This window comes from Stegodyphus dumicola, chromosome 6, assembly GCF_044657685.1.
Source record: "Stegodyphus dumicola isolate Sdum_Otavi_A_Nest chromosome 6, ASM4465768v1".
Taxonomy (NCBI): Eukaryota; Metazoa; Arthropoda; class Arachnida; order Araneae; family Eresidae; genus Stegodyphus; species Stegodyphus dumicola.
The window spans coordinates 74,185,268-74,207,597 of record NC_140773.1 but is presented as its reverse complement, the minus strand read 5'-3'; the positions used below and the strand labels follow the sequence as shown (position 1 = coordinate 74,207,597).

The 22,330-nt window shown below is 30.5% G+C and overlaps 1 protein-coding gene across 11 annotated transcripts in view; it reads left to right on the top strand.

The window, feature by feature from the left end:
* The window catches only part of LOC118192223 (multiple PDZ domain protein-like), a 1,451,385-nt gene that overhangs the window by 1,332,842 nt on the left and 96,213 nt on the right, over positions 1 to 22,330 (top strand). For all 11 annotated transcript variants that reach the window (XM_085818535.1, XM_085818539.1, XM_085818542.1 and 8 more), the window contains one exon: positions 17,473 to 17,529. In XM_085818535.1, coding sequence (XP_085674661.1) covers positions 17,473 to 17,529 — 57 coding nt within the window. The remainder of the gene's footprint in view (positions 1 to 17,472; positions 17,530 to 22,330) is intronic.

Here is a 22,330-nt window from a genome sequence, read left to right as displayed (position 1 = left end):
AAACCTCCTTGGCATGATATGAAAATCATTCGCAAATAATATCGTATTTGATTAAATTGCTTTTTGGCGTTGATAAAATAAAGTACTGAAAGTACATGAAATTGCATGAAAATGTATTTTTATCCTAAGCAAAATACTTCTGTTTTACTGAAAGTGTTATCGAATAAAAAGGTCCGAACGATATTTGATTGTGAATATTTTACTGTTATGAAGATGTGTTTATTTCCAAATTTCGAAATGGTTGGAACATAAAATTCTCAGCAGGTAAGAGTAAATATTTAGGAAAAATAGTTGTTAGTGGTAAAAATATAAATAGCTTTTTATAAAATCGTCACAGGCATTATGCGAAGGTAGAAAAATATGATGGTGATCTGGGTGATGCAAAAAATTTCAAAAAAGGAAATAAGGAATTCCAATTATTTGTCTATATCAAGATTTGAAATGACACAATTAGATGCTCAGATAAAAATAGACAACTTTAACTTTCATGGAGGACTTTGGATGGGAAAACAATTTGTTATTTACGAGTACAGTTAATTAAAACAAAGGAGGGCTCTCTCTGTATGGGAAGGGATGCCTTCTTGGAAGACTGTTTAAAGAAAACTGGCTCGTATTCACGTTACAAGTAAAAAACTCAATTCCAGATCAAACTACTAGTGTTCAGTAATGTTACTGCTCGGCCGCTAGTGGACGTTATTTATGACTAAGGACTGATGAGCTATGTTAAATTAGGTACTGATTACCATTTATTTTAAAATTCATTAGTTAGTACTTATGCTTGGGGTCTTACTAAAAAGGCCAATATATGCATGTATTTCTTGAAATCAGTTTTCACATTTTATCAACATTTTATGTGCAGTTTTTATGGCATCCTTCCTTCATGTCCACTCAAATGATTTCACAGCCTAAGAACAAAATAGAATTATTTAAAATTAAATATCTATGCTTCGTTTGAAATATTTATCTTTGGTTTGGTGTACTTGAAAAAGCGCTCGAAGGCTATCTGAATAAGGAGTGGAGAACTGTCTAAGAGAATCATCTTTTTGTTAATCCTTCATGGAGAACTGTCTAAGAGAAAAGGGTTTCTATACATGTTACACAATGGAAAAATCACGAAAACGTCCATGCAGCCAGCCCGTTCGCTGGGATTCTAACCGAAATACCCGTGTTCAGCAATTTTACTGCTTGGCCGTTGGTGAGCGCTTATCATAATATTATATGTTTTAATGGGCATCAATAACAATCAATGCTTACTATTGTGATTTACATTTCCAGTGATGTTAATTAATACTCATGTGTATTTGACGGCTCTGTGCCTAAGAGCAGTAGAGCTTCAAACGGGGACTTCATAAGCGGAACTGGCTCATATTCACATCATACATGGGAAACCACCGTAATTAATACAAATTTGGGAATATTTTTCTTGTAACTGTCCTTCGTACATGAATACCAATCGTATGATTTGATATTCACTTTCGGAGCAAAAATACATTGAGAAAGAAATCAATTTGGGGACAAAATAAAAGAATTGATGAAATAAGTATTATAAAAAAGCAAATTTCTTTTATATTTTGGGTCATTTGTTACCATTTACTTTGTGTTTTAATATCTTTTCATATTTTATTTCAGTATTGCTTTATTAATTCTTAAATATTTTGCAAAATGCAAAAAAATTTGTGAAATTCATAAACTCTTTCAATTCTAAATATAATTCTCTTTCCCAGTTCTAAAACAAAAAGATATAGTAGTCAATAACAAAAAGATATAGTAGTCAATAAATAAATATGCAATTATCATTAGTTAAAGTGTATTTTGGTAGTAGATTCATGATAGTTGTAATGTGCACATGCTTCAAAAAGATTGCATGACTAAACAATTTTTTCACAGTTCTGGGCAGAACTGTGGTTTCAATTTCAAATAAATAAATAAATAAATAAAAATAAAATAGGCTTCCGCACAATGGCAGATTTTGACTCATTTTATTACAAATGTATGAAGCAAATTTCTTTTCGTTCTCCAAAAGAAATAAATATGTCAATGAATAATGTTTTTCAATGTGCTATTAGAATAAGAAATCCATACTCGTCTGACGCAAATTAACTGATATATATTTTTAATCAAAATTTTGCAGGAGAGAATTCAAGTATTACTTTCAAGCACTAACTACACAGAAGTTATATTTTTAACTTTTTAAACACAGTATTCGATAGTTTCAGCATCTTTTATAAGTGCTACGAAATGTCTTACTTCTCTAAATTTTCTTTAGCAAGGTAAGGAACAACGCATTCAATGCAACTTTTTTCACCATATCGCTTTGCAGACACTTAAATTTCGCATGGGTTTGTCATATATTCGTAGCCGAAATAGTCCATAACTGCAAAGTTTAACTTTATTCAATTAATTTCTTACATTAAAGTCATAGCCGCTTGCATACTTTAAAAAATTTTTTGGTTAAATAGGTATTCAGCTAAAATAGAAATTGTTATGTGAGATATAATTTTTCCTTCTTAAAACAAGCTATTTAACAGTAACACAACAGTATAATACGTCATCGTAATATCAGCTGAGAGTTGTAAAAGAGTAAACACGTTCCATTCCTACTAAATGGTTTATATAACTCTCCTTTTATAAAAGCTCGAAAAACAGAATATAGTATATATCATTTGCATTTGGTGAATTAACGTATTAAAGGCATTGTTCTATGTGATATAAATATTTGCTTGTTATTTTATGAAATCTGTGTCTGAGTGTCTGAAGCCCATTCAAATATCCTGTAGAATTTTAACAAACTGTTTTATAGGATACAAATATGCACATGCCTTTTATGAAATATGCAAACCTCATGCAAATAGAATTCTGTTTTATTAAAATTAACAATTATGAAATTAATTTTAATATAAATATATTACTCTACATAAAGAAATCTGCAGGCATCCTTATTCCCATTATTTTTCTATTATTATCATCGCAAAAAAATAATAGCATTTATCTTATAATAAGCTAATTAGATTAGTTTAAAAATACGATTTGAAAACTTTTGTCCTTCTTGCTTCAGTTTTTCTTATGACAGTTATGCACTTTCTTTAACTTGATATAAGATCCATTTATTTTAAATACTTTTCTAAAACTTTCTTTTTAATTTTAAATACTTTCTATTTCTTTTCTTTTTTAAATACTTTTTATTATAAAGAAATAAGAAAATAATGCTAGCGCAAATGATTTGGTTGAAAAGTTATGTAAAACTGGGTTCAGTACCCCCTAAAAAATAAATTAGTTAAAAAGGAAAACGTCCAAATGGGCAATTTTTTAAATTTTATAGTCACATACATGTTTTGAGAGCATTTAGGTTAACGCCACTTTGGGCTAAAAATATTTCGAAACAGCATAGCTTTAAAATTTTCGATATACAGGCTTGCACACTGGAGACAAAAATGTTTTATTCCTTACAGTGTTGCCACTGCTCGCTCTGAAACTGTTACTTTTTTTTTAATCAAAAATCCGTTAAAGTTTTACAGAATATGAAATAGACAATAAAAACAAATTCCAGATTCCAAATTCGGGCTTTTAAGTGCCCTTGTTCGGGTGGAGGACTATGTGATCCAAATTTTGATGACTTTAGGTAACATTTTCCACAATGCGAAAAACATACATACGTTCATGTAGATTATCATTATTTGGTTCTTTAAATAAATACAGGATCATAATATTCGGTGGCAACAGTTCGGAAAAATGATTGGGGCATTTAAAGTGATTCGATGCAAAATGACGTTTCGAAACTAAAAGCCCTTTTGTGCTAACGCTCATTTGGGCTTTGAAAAGGAATTATAAAATTAAACACATTGAAATAAAATCTGAAAGCTTTCAAATTTTATATTACTTCCAAAGGGACATTTTTTGACGATTTGTGTGTTATTTTTATTTATTAAATATCATATTCTTCACACATAAACCGCATAAATTCCACAGCAATATCATAAAATATTTAAAAACAGTATATCTTTAGAATTTCCATTATACAAGCTCAGATGCTGCGGATAAAAATGTTTTATTCCTTACAGTGTTGCCACTCTCGCTTTGAAATTGTTGAATTTTCTAATCAAAAATCCCCTAAAGTTTTACAAAATATGAAAGAGATAATAAATTAAATTTGAAATTAAAAATTCGGTTCTCTAGGTTCGCATGCTCGGGTGGAGGATTACGCTATTTAAAATTTGGTGGCTCTGGGTACTGTCGTTTTTTCACAATGCAAGAAATATACATATATTCATGCAGATTCTTCATTATTTAATTTCTTTAAATATAATACAGGGCAATAATATTTGGTGGCAGCAATTTCAAAGATGATTCACCGTTTATAGTGAAATTACCAATGCCCCATGTAACGTTCGAAATCACAGACTGCATACTGAACTGAAAATTGACCATATTAGGACCTTTTACTATGGCCTTGCTAAGAAATTCCGTAAAGACCTGGAGTCCATTAGTAACCCTGCAATTAAAATCTATGATTATGACGTAAATGATCAATGTAACATCAAAAGGCCTATGGCCATTCTTAGTGACACTCTGGATTAAGGTGAATTACTCCTTGGCTACCTTCTGTATGGCATGCTTTTGTATTGTATAGTATTGTATATTACTTTTAGTTTTAAATTGTGCTATTTAATTATGTTATTCTATGATTGTAATCACATTTTCTGTTAATACTGTACACTGAGTCCTGCATTTACCAAATTTTTGCATGATAAATATGTTATACTATTTTTGTTCCCACTGGCTCGAAGGGCTTCGCAGCGTTTCTGGACGACATTTTCATCATGAACCGTGTACGCTTTAATCTGTTACTGATATTTATCCTAACTTCTCTTATTAAGCCCATAATTAATTCATTAATTTTAAAAATTATATCTCTAAAAAATTTTTTAAAAAATTAAGATATTCTGGGCATATTTATATATTACTATTAGTTAAAGTTAGCATTGTATAGGAATTAGCATATTTTCAATTGGGTGTAGGGCCTATGATGCAGGCATCCCGGTGTTACACCATCACTCGTTGCGTACTTCCGTTTATAATGAAACGATAAAAAATGCAGAATAAATAGAAGAAAGAAACAGGATATGCATCGAAAATTAGGGAAGGGACGATAAGAATGAAAGGCAATGTGCATGGTCATTCCACGTATTATATATGGTATCTTTGATGTAAAAGACTTCTTTTCCGCTGTCCACGAGTATGGACCCCCTGGACATACATAACTGTTATCTGTTTCTGTTCGTTTACTGGGCTAATTTTAGAACTTTAGAACTTTGTGAAAGAAAATTGTAAACTTTAGAACAATGCAGAAGAAAATTCAAAAGTTCAATTTACATTAAAATTTTTCCAATATCGATATTACCTGCTAATTGCATTAAAATTAGCTAACGACAGAGTACAAGAAATATGGTAAGACTAGAATTCTCTTATTGCAGGTGTCGAGTTTACTACTGTATGCGAATAAAATTTTTGAATTGGTTTCGTCTAGTTGAACCTTGCTAATATTCGAATAGTAAAATACTTGATGAATACTTATAGTTTCATTTAGGTTCGAACATAGGTGAATGGGCTGACTGCATTATTGGTGTTTAGTGCAAAGTCAGTTTCCCTTAGAAAGCCTTTCACGATGGAAGCCCTCATATAATTGCAATAAATAGCTCTCTTATGCTCTGCAATATCCAAAAAGTCTAAACTATTTTTAGTTGAAAATGACTAAATTACACGTTTTGTTTTGAAAAAAAAAAGGGGGTATCTTGTTGAATTTTAGTTTCTTGGAGGAAAGAAGGGAAAAAAAAAAAAAGATTATATATTTATTTTTAACTGAGCCAGCAAGTTATATGAACATAATTTAATTTTGCTTCCTTTAGTTGAAACAGAAATATGTTGTGCATTCTGGTGAATAAAAAGGGTTTTACACTTCAGTTTTGCTGTAGAACGTCTGTTTTGTATTTTATTTTACGGAAATTAAAATCTTAAATTTTTTTGTTGCAAACCCTAGGTGGGGAAAACGTTCTTTATATTAAAAAATAGCAGTCCCACATGTGGATAATAATAAATAAATATAAGCCTATAGGAAACAAACCTGTTGCCCAGATATTCTTGGATATTTAGGTAGATTGTGATCATATTATCCCAGGTATTCGTTGAAGTTAGTTGAATTTCTATTGAAAAGCTTACTTCTTCTTCAGTACATGTTTGAATAATTTCTAATATCCGCATTTCTGAGCATGTATATTAACACACAAATATTCTTGAGAAAACCTAACTGAAGGAAGATGAATCTAATCGTGATCAGTTCTACAGAATTTTATTTTAAAATTCGTTATGATTTGCATTTTTTGAGTGCAAAAATAATTTTTTTCTTTTCATGTTTCAAAACCTTCATGATTATACCCTTTAAAAATAGTTGCATATTATTATACTGAAAAATAAAATTTAAGAATGTAGGGAATTCTGGGAAATAATCTTAATTCAATGTATCGAAAACCAAATTATAAATATAAATATTAAAAAACTTATGTTTCTGTATTAGGTAGTTACCTTGAAAGTAATACAGTCAAAAGTCTTTAATCCGGACTCGTCGGGACTTCGGCGATTCCGGATTATCGATTTTTTCGGATTATAGATCATCAGTTTAAATCTGGTAAGATGGCATGCAGAAATTATAAAATTAAAAATATGAAACCGTAATTTATAAAATAAAGAGCAATTATGATCTAAAGAGTATCAAAATTTACAAAAAAAGAAGCTTAATATTTATTTGTTTACTTTATTAAACATTTCTTTCAACGCGCGATTGCGTAAAGCATACCTTACGCATAGCCGAAATTAGAAAATTGCAACCAGAAAACTATTTGATTTGTATTCGTGATATTTATAATGACGAGGAATTTGATTTAAATCATATCAAAGACGGAGTAAATGAGATTAAATACTGCATTTAGTAAGGAATTATAAGCCGAATAAAATAAAAACATCTGCCCTGAAGATAACGATAGTGCTGACAGAACAACTTCCAGTTCATTGCGCGCCGCGGCGTGCCCCCCCCCCTCGCAGAGCAGCATGAAATTGATAAACAGATTTCGGAACTGTTAGATAAACAAAGGATATGCCTTTATCCATTTTTTGTAGCAATTTGCTTTTTGTTTGATGGACATCGAAATATACTTTTGTTTTCTAGATCCTTTGGGAGCTCCAGCATCGGAAATTCTATTTGACATAATCAAAAGTTCAAGCTTACTTTTATAAAATTGCTCTTACAGTCTGCAAAAAATAATAAGCCGGATCCAATTCGAAGATTAAGGAACAACGCAATCATCAACATTAACTGAAATAGATAATTAGATAATTTTAGCTTATACCGTCCGTTATAAATTAAACGCGCACGCGAAAACGTATTCTGCGCTTGCGCAGACGCATATGCGCAGTCGTAAATGTCTTGCGCGCACGCGTAAAACGCCTATGCGCATGCGCAGAAAGATTTTAGCTTTGAGGTCCGGATTATAGATCATTCTCCGGATTATGGGTATCCGAATTAACGACTTTTGACTGTACTGATAGAAAATGTTTAGTAAAACTATGCATTACCTCTAACTATAACATTTTGAAAAAATATTTTCAATTTTCCGACTATACATACAAAAGCTTATGTTGCATAAAAGGCATCAAGAGCATTGGCCCATCAGGCGGACTAGAAATAAATTCTCTGAACACTGGTAATTCGGCCCTGGATTCGAGTCCCACAAACAAGCTCACTGCGTAGGCGTTTTCTTTGTTTTCCCCACGTGCAACGTGTATACGAGCCAGCTTTCCTCAGAAATTCCTCCCCGAATACATCCCTATCCTTAGGCAAATAACTTTTGAGTTTTTTGCCATAATCAAATTAAATCAAATTTAAAAAATAAGTAAGTAATAGGAGCATTAGACTAGTGTCTTTGTTTGATTCTTTCTATATACATAGAGAGAGAAAAAAAATAAAGGTATGGAGACTAATAAAACTATAAGATTCAATCAAAATCCGATTCAATCATTCATCAAAATCTGATTTCTTATAATTTTTTAACACGCTGATTTCTAAGGGCAACTGTTTATTTGCTCTTAGCTCCCCCTCCAAAAATAAGTAGTGGAATAGTAAAATATACTGATATTTTCTTAGATTTTAAAGAAAACAATATCATTATGGTACAATTAATAAACTGGCGGCTTTCCTTACTTATTGCTTAATCAAGGATGTCAAACTCGCGGCCCACAACAAATATTTTTGCGGCCCGGCCAATATATCGGCAAATAATAATATATAATAATAAAATAACATATTGACGAAGAAAAAAATGAAATGTTTACTGCTAAGTAATTAACGATAATTTATTCAGTGTTGTTAGATTACTCACAGCGAGCTGACACACACTACTTAAATTACAAATGCGTGTGAGTAGCTTGAGTTCAGCTACCTTCGGCTTTTGGGGGACACGTGCACTCAGAACTTGTACGCATCCCCCGATAGCCGAATGTCGCCGAACTCATGGTCTCAGTTTTCCAATCATAGTTTTGTATGATATATTGGTGCATGCACTTTGCTTTATTATTAATTATTACTTAATTCATATTGTTACAGATTTCATAGTTATTTATTTATTTAGTTTTTTTATTTAGAATTGTAATTAGATTTGCTTCATGTTGCCTTAGCAACGCAGACGATTTTTGAAAAGACAGCTGCGTTGGAAGGTTAAAAATAGAACAGTGCGTGCATTTAATACCTAATAAATAAATATCTCGTAATTGCTGTTGCCATCCACAAAAATCCAGATATTTATAGATGTTTCCAGTATATTCGAGAAATTAATTATAAAGCTTATAAAAGCCGAGAACAAACAACTCATCTCAGTAGTAGCTGTAGTTCTAGCGAACTGTTTGTTTACTTAATGCTGTGATTGATTTGTAGTGATTTTGCTGTGAGATAGAATTAGTTTCTCTGTTTTGAATTGATTTTTGCTAAACGTTTGACATTTTGTGATATTGTTAGAATATTTTTGAAGAAATTTTCAGCATTTTGATTTATCTCTTGTGGAAAGAATAAATTTTTGTTAACTTTTTAACGTTAACTGTGTTTATTCCAGCCCTTTGTATTCAGTATGTCTATATCAAAACCAAGTGGTAGTAAAATTAAACGAAAAATCGCTGACAAACATAGAATATTCCAAGTAAAATGGGAATTAGAATATTTTTGCTGTGAAATAAAAGATAAATAATCTGCTTGATATGTAATAATACTATTAATGTACCAAAGTTATATAATTTTAAACGTCATTACGAACAACACAAATCGAAATATAACAATTACGAAGGATTAATGAGAGAAGAAAAGTTGAAAGAGCTCAAGTTAGGAGTGAAAAAGCAACAGTCCATGTTTAGTAAAGTATTGCAAGAAAGTGAAGCGGCGGTACATGCAAGCTACGTCTTGCCCGAGTTGATAGCTAAACATTCGAAGCCTTTTACTGACGGTGATTTCATCAAGGAATGCCTAATGAAAGCTGGAGAAATTGTTTGTCCTGGAAATGTGAAGGCTTTTCAATCAATTTCATTGTCTCAAAATACAGTTGCGGAAAGAGTTACTGATTTACCCGCGAATTTAAGTGATCAGATCAAAGCAAAATCATCTAGTTTCGAAAGTTTCTCCATTGCCTGTGACGAGAGCACGGACATTAGTGGCAAAGCTCAATTAGCAGTGTTTCTTCGTTCTTGTGACAAGAATTTAAAATTTTTGAGGAATTACTGGAACTAATACCGATGCCTGGTACTACCACAGGAGAAGATATATTTACTTGTGTTTTTGAACTTCTGCAGAAATACAATCTACCTTTGGCAAAATTAAATTCTGTAGCTACAGATGGCGCTCCATCAATGACCGGGAAAAACAAGGGCTTCGTAGCATTACTAAGAAAAAAACTTAGTGAAATTCACGGTTCAAACATTCATCATATGCATTGTATTATACATCAAGAAGTTCTATGCACGAAAGTAATAAATATGAAGAATGTTTTGTCATATATAAAAAAAGTTATAAATTTTATAAGATCTCAAAGTTTAAATCAGTGTCAATTCACTGCTTTCTTAAGTGAGTTAGATAGTGAATATTCGAGTTTGTCCTACTATACCGAGGTACGTTGGTTATCTTGCTCCAAGATTCTCAAACAATTCTGGGATTTGAAAGAAGAAATATGTCAGTTTTTAAAAACGAAAAATCAAGACATAAGTTTGTTTTACAATCCAATATGGATACAAGATTTATCTTTCTTGGTTGATATAACCAAACACTTAACCGATTTAAATTTATCGTTACAAGGAAAAGATCATATCATTACGAACATGTTTGACATAATAAAGCATTCAAATGTCAACTAGTTCTTTGGGAAAAAACAACTTAAAAATGAAGATTTGATGCACTTCCCGATGTGCAGCATGAACAAATCAAGTTTAGATAATACTTGTTCGTATCAAAAATACACAGAAAAAATTGCAAATTTAACAACTGAATTTGAAACAAGGTTTAATGATTTTAGTTCCCTCGAAGACAAATTTTTTTTGTTTTCTTCGATTTTCTCAATAAGTATTGACTCAGTACCCAGCCATATGCAAATGGAGGTGATCGAGATTCAATGCAACTCAAACTTGAAAGCAAAATTCATTGAAGTGGGCGTGCCTGAATTTTACAAATATTTACCAGCCAGGTTTGAAAATACTCGAAAATTCGCATATGAAATTATTTCCATGTTTGGTAGCACTTGTCGGTGCGAGCAGTTATTTTCAGTCATGAAAGGTAATAAGTCTCCTATTAGAAACTGTATTAATGATGCTCACCTTGGGTCAGCGTTGAAAGTTATCACTGCAAACAAAATTTCTCCCGAAATAGGAAAGATAATAGCAGAGAAGAGATGTCAAGTATCAGGACATAAACATTAAATTTTTCTTGTTCTTTTATATATAAATATATATATATATATGTGTATTATTGTATTATTTGAAATAAATCTACGTTTCTATGTTTTTTTTTTTTTTTTTTTTTTTTTTTTTTGTGGCCCGCCTAAAGTTAAACCTTGTTTGTTTGGCCCAAGTGTACCTATGAGTTTGACATCCCTGCTGTACACAAAAGCGGAAAATTGCATGACAAAAATTTAGACATTTATGATTATGATTAGAAAATAAACAAGTTTTTTACATGTTCAGTTAATTAGTTCTGTCATTATATCAACTAAGTTGTGAAATATTATTTATATCCGTAGTTTTAAATAAACCCTGAATGAAAAACATCCAAAGCTGCAAATAAAATAAGAAATTTCCTAAGTTTCCAAGATATTTTACTTTTAATTTATTAAAAAAATAAGGAAAACATATCGAAAATCATATTGTTTCAGGGAGAAAATATTGCTTCTATCCTAGGCAAGCAATCATATAATAATGGGTAAATTAAGTAATTAAAGTGAAGGTTACTACTAGAAACACAAAAATATTTTGATATTATGCCCGTATGCATATAGATTGCTCATAAAGAGTTAAATATATATATATATATATATGTACACACATATATACATGCAGGTTTATGAACAAAAAAAAAAACAACAAAAAAAAAAAATTAAACATTTATAACTATTTTCTTTTAATGTCTTGATTTGCAGTTTTTAACAAAATTTAGATTTTGTAACATAAATCCCGACTTACTGTTACAAGTCGAATCACAAACGCTAACATATACCTTCTTGGAAACTACCAGAGGGCAAAGTTTTGACAGTGATTGATATTTTTACAGCTGACTCTAATCAGTCCACTTGATGATTCTCTGCAGGTGTGGGGGGGGATAAAAAAAAACTACTTAACGCTTTTCATGCATTCTGTGAAAGAAAGTTTCCGTGCTTTTGAAAAGTTTTTGTTGACAAAGCTGGTGACGCTTTAGAAAACAATGCCTTATCTTTCTCAGAACCTCCAGAGGGTTAACATATATATTTCATATTTCTTCTGAATGTTCATATTACTAAAGAAATAAAATTAGCCGCTTTTCCTGTATATTCTTAATGCATTTAGTATTTTTTAGAATAAAAAAAATCCTTAATTAAATCCAAAAATTCTGAAATAAAAAGGAAACTTGTTGAAGAAAGAAACTAAATATATATTGAAAAATAAAAAATTTTTATTTTAATGATATTTTTTAAATATAATTTTCATATATTACCATTATTTTACTGAAATTTATCAATGTTACGATGTTTTAAAAAAAATCGTCGAAAAATTTTCAGGTCTCGGAATTAAAAAGTTTCTATATAAATTGATCTTAAAATCGCCAAAATGTTGAAAAGTCGCCAAATTTAGAACCGTTTAATAAAAGAATATATAAAGAAATTTTTCTTCAAAGATATAAAGAAATTTTTTCTTTAAAGATATAAAGAAAATTTTTCTTTAAGATTTCTTTTTGAATATATAAAGAAAAATTTTCTTCAAAGATATGTGCAGTTATTATTATGTAAATTACCCAATTGTTTATGATTTCAACCTTTACTATAATTTCTGATTTCTATTTCTTCATATTGTTACATTTTTCTTTTCTGTTCTGACACCAGATGTTACATTATTTTCTTCTTCACGTTCGTACGGGGTTCGTGTAGATTTGGAGTGAATAACGACGACACTTTATGAAGTATTGAAACACACTTTATTTATCAATATTAATCAGGACAGCTCCCAAATACGTTTTACAGTCGTCGGTGAACTACTATAAACACACTGACACAATCAGCGACACAGCCTTCAGGTTATCAGGCTATCACGATGGAGACACCTTTCTGCAAAGCACTCGACTCTGCTTTCCGGAGTACAGCTCCCGACTCTGCTTGGTCGTTCTTGGAACTCCACGTACTCTCGAGATTCTCCACGCTACAACTCGTGATGCACTCGACGACACATGAGCACAGCTCCTGACTCTTCGGTTCAGTCTTTCCCGGAGCTCATTACGCTCTCTCAACAATGCACTAACCATGATACACTAACAGACTCCTTCAGTGGACTTGACGACCCACTTGGCACTCGCTGCCCGGCTGTCAACTCGATCGACTCCGCAGGGATTGACTCGCTAGATGAGGCTCACACACTCTCGATGAGAGACACACTTTCCCTCTTGATGAAGCACACTTACTGACTGCAGACCAGCACGGTTTATATAGCTTCCGGCTTGTGTTCGGGAACATTCTGGAGTAAACCGGTAAGAATTCGTTCCAGAAGGTTCACCAACCGTCCATGGTATATCGCCAATTTTATCGCCAAATGGGCAATTTCTCGACAAATATGGCAACCCTGCCCTTTTTGCTATTTTATGGCAACCCTAAAACAGCTTTGCGGGGAAGCCATATCACCGTACCTTTACATTTCGTAACAATATGATAGAGTTACTGAGCCAGATTAAATTAAAATTAAATTGTATAATCTTTGACCACTAGTTTGACCCTCATTATTAGTTTGAATTTGACTGTTCTTGTTTAATTATGTCACCGTGAGCTGAAATTGATTTTGTTAGCATCAAAACATGCCTTTATGTTCCAAGTTCTTTTTAAATAAAGAGGGTTATTTAAACCTTTGTCTGATATTGTAGTTACTTTCAGACATAGAGATAATATGCTTCAAGTCTGTCAGGAACTATTTGACTTTTACCAGATCAAGTAAACCCTCATAGGTACATTGTGGAGAGGTTGGCAAGTTAGGAGATAAAGCACGCAGAAACTAGCGAAAGAAATGGTTTGTATATAAAGACAAATCTCTAATTATTAGAAGAGATGCTTAAAGAGAAGGCCTATAAATGCTAAAAGAGGAGGCCTATATATAAACTAGCCAAAATGTCTGGGAAGGCTTCAAATTAAAATGACGGATAAATATTTTGTTGAGTGTTGTTGCTACAAAACATAAATATTTTTTAGCTTTTAATGTGTTATTATCCTAATATCGTTTAAGAATCAATTTCATAAATTACATGTATTTTAAACTATGAAATTTTATTAGATTTTAATAGGGCTTTTTTAACAAATATTGTTAAAAAATAAAATTTAATAGTGGTAATGTAAATCCATAATGACTAAGGTTATTAAACTACCTAATTTAGTTATTTATAGCTAAGTGCCTTACCCTTAAAATATATCTCTATATATTAAAGCAAGTTGTTTTAATATGTTTAAAACAACTCTTACTCTTAATATATGGAAATTATATTTAAAAAATAACATTAAAATAAAACATTTTTATTTTTCAATATATATTTAGTTTCTTTCTTCAACACATTTCCTTTTTATTTTAACCTTAAATTGTTTTTCATTAATTCTCACTGTAGTCACAAGATAAAATACAAAAATGTAAAAATTCAAGTAAAACTTATGCTTTGTATCTACTGAGACTTAAAATAATACAAAATATCTTATCACCTCTGCTGCTTTAATGGCTTATTGAAACCTTAAAGTATATTAACTGGGTTACAACCCCTGGAACTCTACACGAAGCTATGACACTAATTGCATCAAGCAGAGCCTAACTTTCAACACTTGCCAACCGTGCCTACATCAGGCCTTTCAGGTTTGTTTTAATCAGCAGGTCTCTCTCTAGACAAGCAGCAGCGGTGACAACATCCAGTCTTTTGTTATGAATCATGCTGATTATGATCTTACTTCTCATTTTAACCTATGCTGTTTGACATAAAATCTACCTGCTATTTACTAAGCCTCTAGACTGACCAAATATGTGACAAAATGAGACATAAAAAAATCAAGATAAAGCTAACTGTTAGCAAAACGTAAATGTCACTTATGTTCTTTCAAATATGATCAACTATTATAAGTGTAAAATATTTAATGCTACTTGATAAATTACATTAAGTTTATTTTACTCTCAAACTTATTAATAATTATGTTAATTAATTCATGTTTAGTAATAATGCATACTACTTAGGCATCTATTTTATTTTTAGGATGGTATTAATTAATATACTTTAAGGTTTCAGTTAATATACTTTAAGTTAATATACTTTTAGGTTTCAAAAGTGAAATTCAGGCATAGATAATATTTTTAATTGAATTTATTCAGTTCCCATTTTTTTACTGAGAAGTCAAAAAGGTTACTAAAGTGCTTTCATTAAGGAGTTCAAAATTTAAAAGACTCTTACTAACATAAATTTTACTAATATTTGAATTCTCTTCCATTAGGAATTTAATTTCTATCTTATTTTATGCAAAACTAGGCACTTTATATTACAATTTAAAAAAACCATGAGCATGTATATTATCTTTAATGTTTCTTTATAGAAACTTACAAAATACAATTAGATACATAATTATGCTACTATACTATGTAATACTGATACATGATTACTTTATATAATATTATGCATAATGCATACTATAGGAATAAAATTTTGTAATACTAATACATTCATTCTTTTAAGTATAGGAGCAAATACCTTAACAAATTGAAATTTCAAATTAGCCTTAATCTATAGAACTTCAAAGTGGTAAAATTTTCTTGCAGCATCAGTTTTAACCATTTTTACAATAAATCCAGTTGTTTAGGAAATCTGTATACTGACAATTTAGAGCTGTCATTATAATTTCCTCAGTGTAACAGTGTACAACACTTTAAAAGCACAATTAAAACAAACAAACAGAAACGTCAAAATTAAATTAAAACTACTGACATTCAGCATATTAAAACAATGTCCCGGTTCACTAACGTGTCCTCTCCCCTAACTGGTTAATGCCATCTGGATGACCTCATCGAGGTGGCCTTGGTTTGACTGGAGGGGCTAACTTTTGCACCTATCGAGATAGCCAATAGTTTGTGATGAATAAATAAACAGAAGCCTTCAGTAGGAAGGCTTCTGTTTATTTTTCTGTTTGGCATGGCAGGGCCATTAATGATGCTGTGTGAACTTGTTTATGCATAGCTGGGCAGGACCGTTCCTGGGGCATTGGCTCCTATGTACTTTCCTAAGATTGTCACCCCAAAATGTTTTTAAAAAGTGCTCAAGGATTAATAAAATTTTTATTTCATACTCACTAAGTACTCATATATGAATGTATTACAATGAATTTAAAGTATTTAGGCATGGTATTGCTAGAGTCTGGCCGCCCCTGATTTTGGCAGCCCACATACTTTTACGTGCTGCACCCCCGCTAGAAACAGCCCTGTATCCGGGCTTGCTTTATTATGAAAATAAAATTATGTGCTTAAATCAGCAGTCATGTCTGAAAGCTTTTATTCTCTGTTCTCTTATCTTAAGTATCCATGCAACTATTTTTCTAATACCAAGGTATCTACATAATTTATATTACATTAATTAGTCAACATGTGTGTTCAACCCTCTGAGCAGCATGGGATTGTGGATCTTTCATGAAAAACGGTATTTATTAATTAAATTTGTATAATTAAAGTCTTTATTTTCATAAACTTACATTCTTTAAGATGACATTTATTAAGAACAGTAAGAAAGCAAAATGTCTTAAATTATAAATTAATATGTGTAAAGTGGCAAAAAAATCTTGGATCTGATAACAACGTATGAGAAATGTAGTAATGAGAAAATTCATGAATAAAATGATGGAGGATTGTGAAACCTAAAGGCTATGTCCTAATAAACTGTTTTCTTTCTGATTGAAAAAGCCACGTATTGTATATATATTGTACAAAATTTATCTTCATTTATTAATGCTCTTTTTCCTAAAAAGGTTTTTCTATCACTCTTTTTCTTTTTGAAGGGAGGGGGAATATGTGAGATATAAAATATCAAAGAAAACAACTATTAACTTTAATTTAGCAATACTTCTTTTAGTTCTTCATTTTAATTTGATTATATTCCCTTTCTGTCTTAAAATTATGAATCTATGCTGCATCATCTGAAAACTAATCTGCTTTATGTCATCTTATAAATCTTACAATGTGGTAAGCTTTTTTCCAATTGCCGTTCAAAATTTAAACAAAGAAGTAAACTCTATGAATATGCTTTGGCGAAATATGTACACAATTTGTCTTCTCCTTTTGCTCTGCTTGCACATGTCATTCTGCTCCGCAGGTCAAGAAATAAAATTGTGTCTATCGTATGCATCTATGCTATCTTCAAGTCGAGTTATCTATAAAATTATCACACACACATATATATATTTATTTATATACTATATATGTAAAGAGTGTATATTTTAGCCGAGTTCATTTTATAATAGATGTTATAAAAACTTATCAATTGCTTTTTATCTATGCGTGAAATTTAAGTATTTTATACAACATCAGAGCACATTTTTTTACATTAATAAATCTCCATTTCAGAGAATATGTACTGAGTATATATTAATATGCTTTCAACATTCTGATTTGAAATTTCCTTCAGGCAGTAAATGTTCCATAAAATTTGTCTTTTAGGCAGCTGAGGATAAATATTGTCATTATAGGGGGATGCACACTGTAACTGTTAGAAAGGTAAAATATTTTTGATTTTGTAATGATTAATATTTATTTGTTAGTTTATTAATTATATATAATTTTTTGATTCACCTGCAACTTTGTATAGCACTTTGTCTAAAAATTGGGGTGAATAAGAAACTGAATATTTATTTCTTAAGTGCTTTTGTGAATTCTCTGTATCATATTGCAAGGAAAATGAAATTTATAATTCATCCAAAGTGATGACTTGCATAATACTTTATACCTCATTTTTAGACTATCATCATTTTCACATAAGCTGGACTAGGATAATTATTACATAATGTGATCACTAGCTTTAAATGAAAATTTTAAAAGTATACTAAGGAAAACAAACATTTCCATATATTTTATTCAGTAACTAATATATTTTTATTGGAAACTACTCTTGTCAAAGCTATCAGTGATAATGATTTGTAAAAAAGCTAATTGGAAAGTAATGTTGCTGTTAGAATTGATTATCAGCAGGACTCAAAAACACATCATTTAAATTACTCTTTATATTTCTGTCATTTTCTTTTCTTCTGCTCATTTGCAGTTTATTTTATATTTGTTTTCAGCATTACAGCACAATAACTGTATTTTATGAAAATATGTTTGAGGATAAAGATGTGATACTTGAAATACAAAATGCAGAATTTGTTGATCAGAGGTCAAAAAGTTATTGAAAGTAGATCCTTTTGAATAATTTATATTTGGTTTAATTTGCTGTTTCAGTTTTTGTACTATTCAGGATCCTGATTTGTACTATTCAGGATCCTGATTATTAAAAGTTCTTCACATGCACTTTTTTTATGCACTTTTGATGTATTTTAGGTATTGTTTATTATCTGCATCTATTGATTAAAAATTATTAATATGAAAATAAAAGTATTTGCTTTTGAAGACTCAGGTGTTTGAAACACTTGTTGACAGGCGCCCGGACCAAAAGGTCCCATCCTGTGTAGAGCACGTTGGAAAAATGCATTACTTTCCTACCATAACGTGAAAAAATGCCCATGCATGAGATGAAATCTCGTGAAGAAATGCTATGAATGAGTCTTCATATATGTCCGAGTTAGTTACTCCTCCAAAGTCGAAACTTCAGTGCAGGGGTTGGAGCTACTGGTTATCATGTCCATTTGAAATCCTGTAAAGAAAGTGCATTTACTTGCAAATCAGGCATTGGAGAGGGGGCGAGGCTAAATTGCAATATGCATAAAAGTCAATGTAAAGTTACTTAAAATGTAATTTAAAGTAAAAAGATCATGGGCTGGAATAATGGGTGGCCTAAACGTATAATAAGTGGTGATAAAACAATAAATGGGGAGATATTTAAAATTCACAATAATTTTGGCAAAATACAGATTTTAACGGAGGGTGCATATTACAATTTACTTTAACAATTTCCATGCTGTAATTGAAAAGGGCATGTTTTGCTTACATAGTTAAATTATTGATTTCATTAATTATTTCAAAAAATAGAAGCATTTTATCACAAGGATCAGTTAACTCTTTCATTTTGGGCATGTTAGCTTTGAAGACTTTATTCATTATTCTAATTTTGTTGATTCCAAAAATATTGTTGAAATCAGTGATATTCTTAATAAAACTTATAAACTCAGAGTATTCATTTTTATCCTGTTTAGAACTAGTGGCGTTATTTACACTGGAGCTTTGCTTAGGGTTATTTACATATGAAACATTCAGATTTTTGACTGTGTTGCTAATATCAGATACATTAAATTGCATATTAGCCTTTACTGGCTGATTTTGTGCAGCTGGGAAAGGCTGGGGAGTTGGCCATTAGGTTTGTTACTAGCGTGTTGAGTCTGATTTTTTGCCATATCTGCAAAGGAGATTTCACTTTTTACAGTACTGTCTTTAATCTGCTGGCTAATTCTATTTTTAGGGAACTTTTCACACCCACGATATGATGTGACGTGATTCTTTAAGCAGTTACTACACTTGGGTTCTTCTATTTATTATATTGGGTTTCTATTTGTTGTGGCAATCCATCATCTTGTGATCTAAAGCACACTTTACACACCTTGGTTTAAAGAAGCAGTTCTCCGAAGAATGGTGCCACTTTTGACAATTATAGCATTTGCTTTTGAAGCGAGTTTTTGGCCTTTTAGCATATTATGTATGGCAAAACATCAATCCTAAATATGTTTAATTAAAATTTATGTGCCTATTCTTTCAGAAAGATAAATTAGAACATGTAATAATTCTGAAATGCTTATTTTGATTTCAAACTCTAGTATTTTCTGAAAAGTACAATTTTTGAAATAGAATTTATTCTATTTAATTTTTTGTATGCATTTTCTAAAAAAAGCCAGTTTCTTAAGTAGTTCTTATTGTATGAAATTAATATTCATAAAATAAAGTTTTATGAACATGAATTTCATAAATTAAAATTTTTGTTTCTCTCTTTTATGACTTAAATCTCTCATGGAAAACAAATTTGTACTATTTGTCTTCAGTTCTTGATTTGAATTCTTGAAGTCTTGTTTATGACATATTTGTAATATTTTCCATTCCTTATTGTTAATAACTTATACAGATATTGATATTTTATTTATTATTATTGTTTTGGCATTGCTCCACAATAACCCGAAATGAAGAGATAATTTAAATTTGATAATGCCTGGGGTTACATTGTATGTAATAAGCCAGAGGAAAAGAATATTAAGATTTGATTCTAGTTCACCTTAATAAGCTAAAATTGGGTAAATTATAAATGCTGACTTACCCATGTATACAGCCAAAAAGAAAGCGTAATAGTATCATCTGTGAAACATGTATTTATTTAGAACATTAATGTTGTAGCAGAAATTTAGATTCATATTTGGTCACAAGAAATCTAGGTAACACCCGTCACATAATGACATTTGCAAGTTCACTGTAGATCAACAGGACATCGAAGGAAGTAAAATCTTGAAACATCGCAAAAGTCACTAATTAAATTTCAACATCATGCTTGCAGAATACTATGGGATTTGATAGGAATGAAAATGTCTGGATATTTTTTACTGAAATGTTCTTTGTCAACCTTGTGACTCAAAGCAAAGTGACTTAATGAATTTACCATTGGATTAAATTCTGAATTTAGAAATTCTTTTTCATCCTAGTGGTGTGTGCAACAAGGAAAAAATATGTCGATGGACGAATGTTAAACACGTTCACAGATATGAAAGTAAGAAATTATATGAAGAAACACAACTTGCTAATCAAAATAAAAGGAAAAAGGGAAGAAAGTCATCAGACATCATATCTTGGGAGTTTTTATTCACATGTGCAAGCATAAGAGTTAAAGGGATGAGAGAAAGCAAAATCTCAAAACTGCCCTATTTATAGTCTTTTTAGCCAACATTCATTGCCACAGCTATAATGGAATTTGAAGTGAAAAATATGAGGACTTGCCTCCAGCCAATGAAGAGAAAGAACAGCTGTATTACAGCATTCAACACTTTAGTTACTAATTTACATGGCGTACATCCTTGTAGAATTAGTTCGACGTTGTCTATGAAAACTTATCACTATACCTTTTATATAATCCTGCTCTAAGTTCAAAATTGTCACATTCATAGTTAAATATCATTACATATCAACAGTTTTTACATAACTTTTTTTGTTGTTTCAGACCTTCTAATTACTAATAACAATTTCCATACACTGTCAATACACATACAACATTCTCATTCATATACTTGTTTATATTATTATGCATTTTGATTATTTAATATTGCACTTTATTTTTTTCTTTTCAAGTAACCCTCACAGCTATTTAAACTGTAAGTCACAAGAATTTTGTGTTTAGCCTGTTACTTGTAACAATAACCAAGTGTCCTCGATGTATTTTTTGTAGATTAGTCATATTTTTTATTGTTTTAATTCCATGGCTCAAACCAGTCCACAGCAGACCAAACATAAAAATGTATGTGATGACCATTATACCCACACTGGGACAACAAATTTCAAATATTGTTGGAATTAAATCCACTAAATTCTTAAATGATTATAACTATGTGTAATAATATTTTTTTTTTAATTCACTGAGATAACAAGGAAAACAGGCTCAGTGAAATGAAATGCTTTTTAATTTGTCAGATTATTAGACCTCAGAAGAACTTTTTTGAATAATTTACTAATGTGAATTTTTAAAAATATATTATTATTTACCCTTTGAATTGAGTAATTATAATTTCATAAAAATATTATTTTGAAAAGTCCAGTGTATTTTGGTTATGAAGTTTTTAAAAATACGTCATCCAGAGTATCAAGTGTTGGCATTTCTCTGCCTTTCACAAATTTATATATGTGCATGTGTATGTATTATATGAAGATTTAAAATGTAATTAAAATCAGCAGTTATTATAGCAGTTTAATAATAACTATGATGCTTAATAATTAATGTTGGATAAAAATTTGTTAAGTGTTAAAATTTTTATTGCACATACTGGATCAATACATACATTATCAAATATGCTGAATGAATATGTTCTAAATAATTAAAATAGAGCCAAATTTTTTTTTATTTCATACAGTAGTATGAAACTAAGCATGTCAAAATTCTAGTATTAATAGTTTGACTATATTACATGCTGAGAATAATTAGCCATATGCTAAAAGACTTTAAAAAATTAAAACACAATATTTTTAAATTAAATCAAAAGTAAAATCAACAACAATTATGGGTACTTCCTTAGCATCTGCTTTGCCTACATTTAGTGGAACGATTTCTGAAATTGTGTCTTTTTTATACACCAAATAAATAATGTAACTAAATTAGAAACAATGGTCAAATGAGATGAAA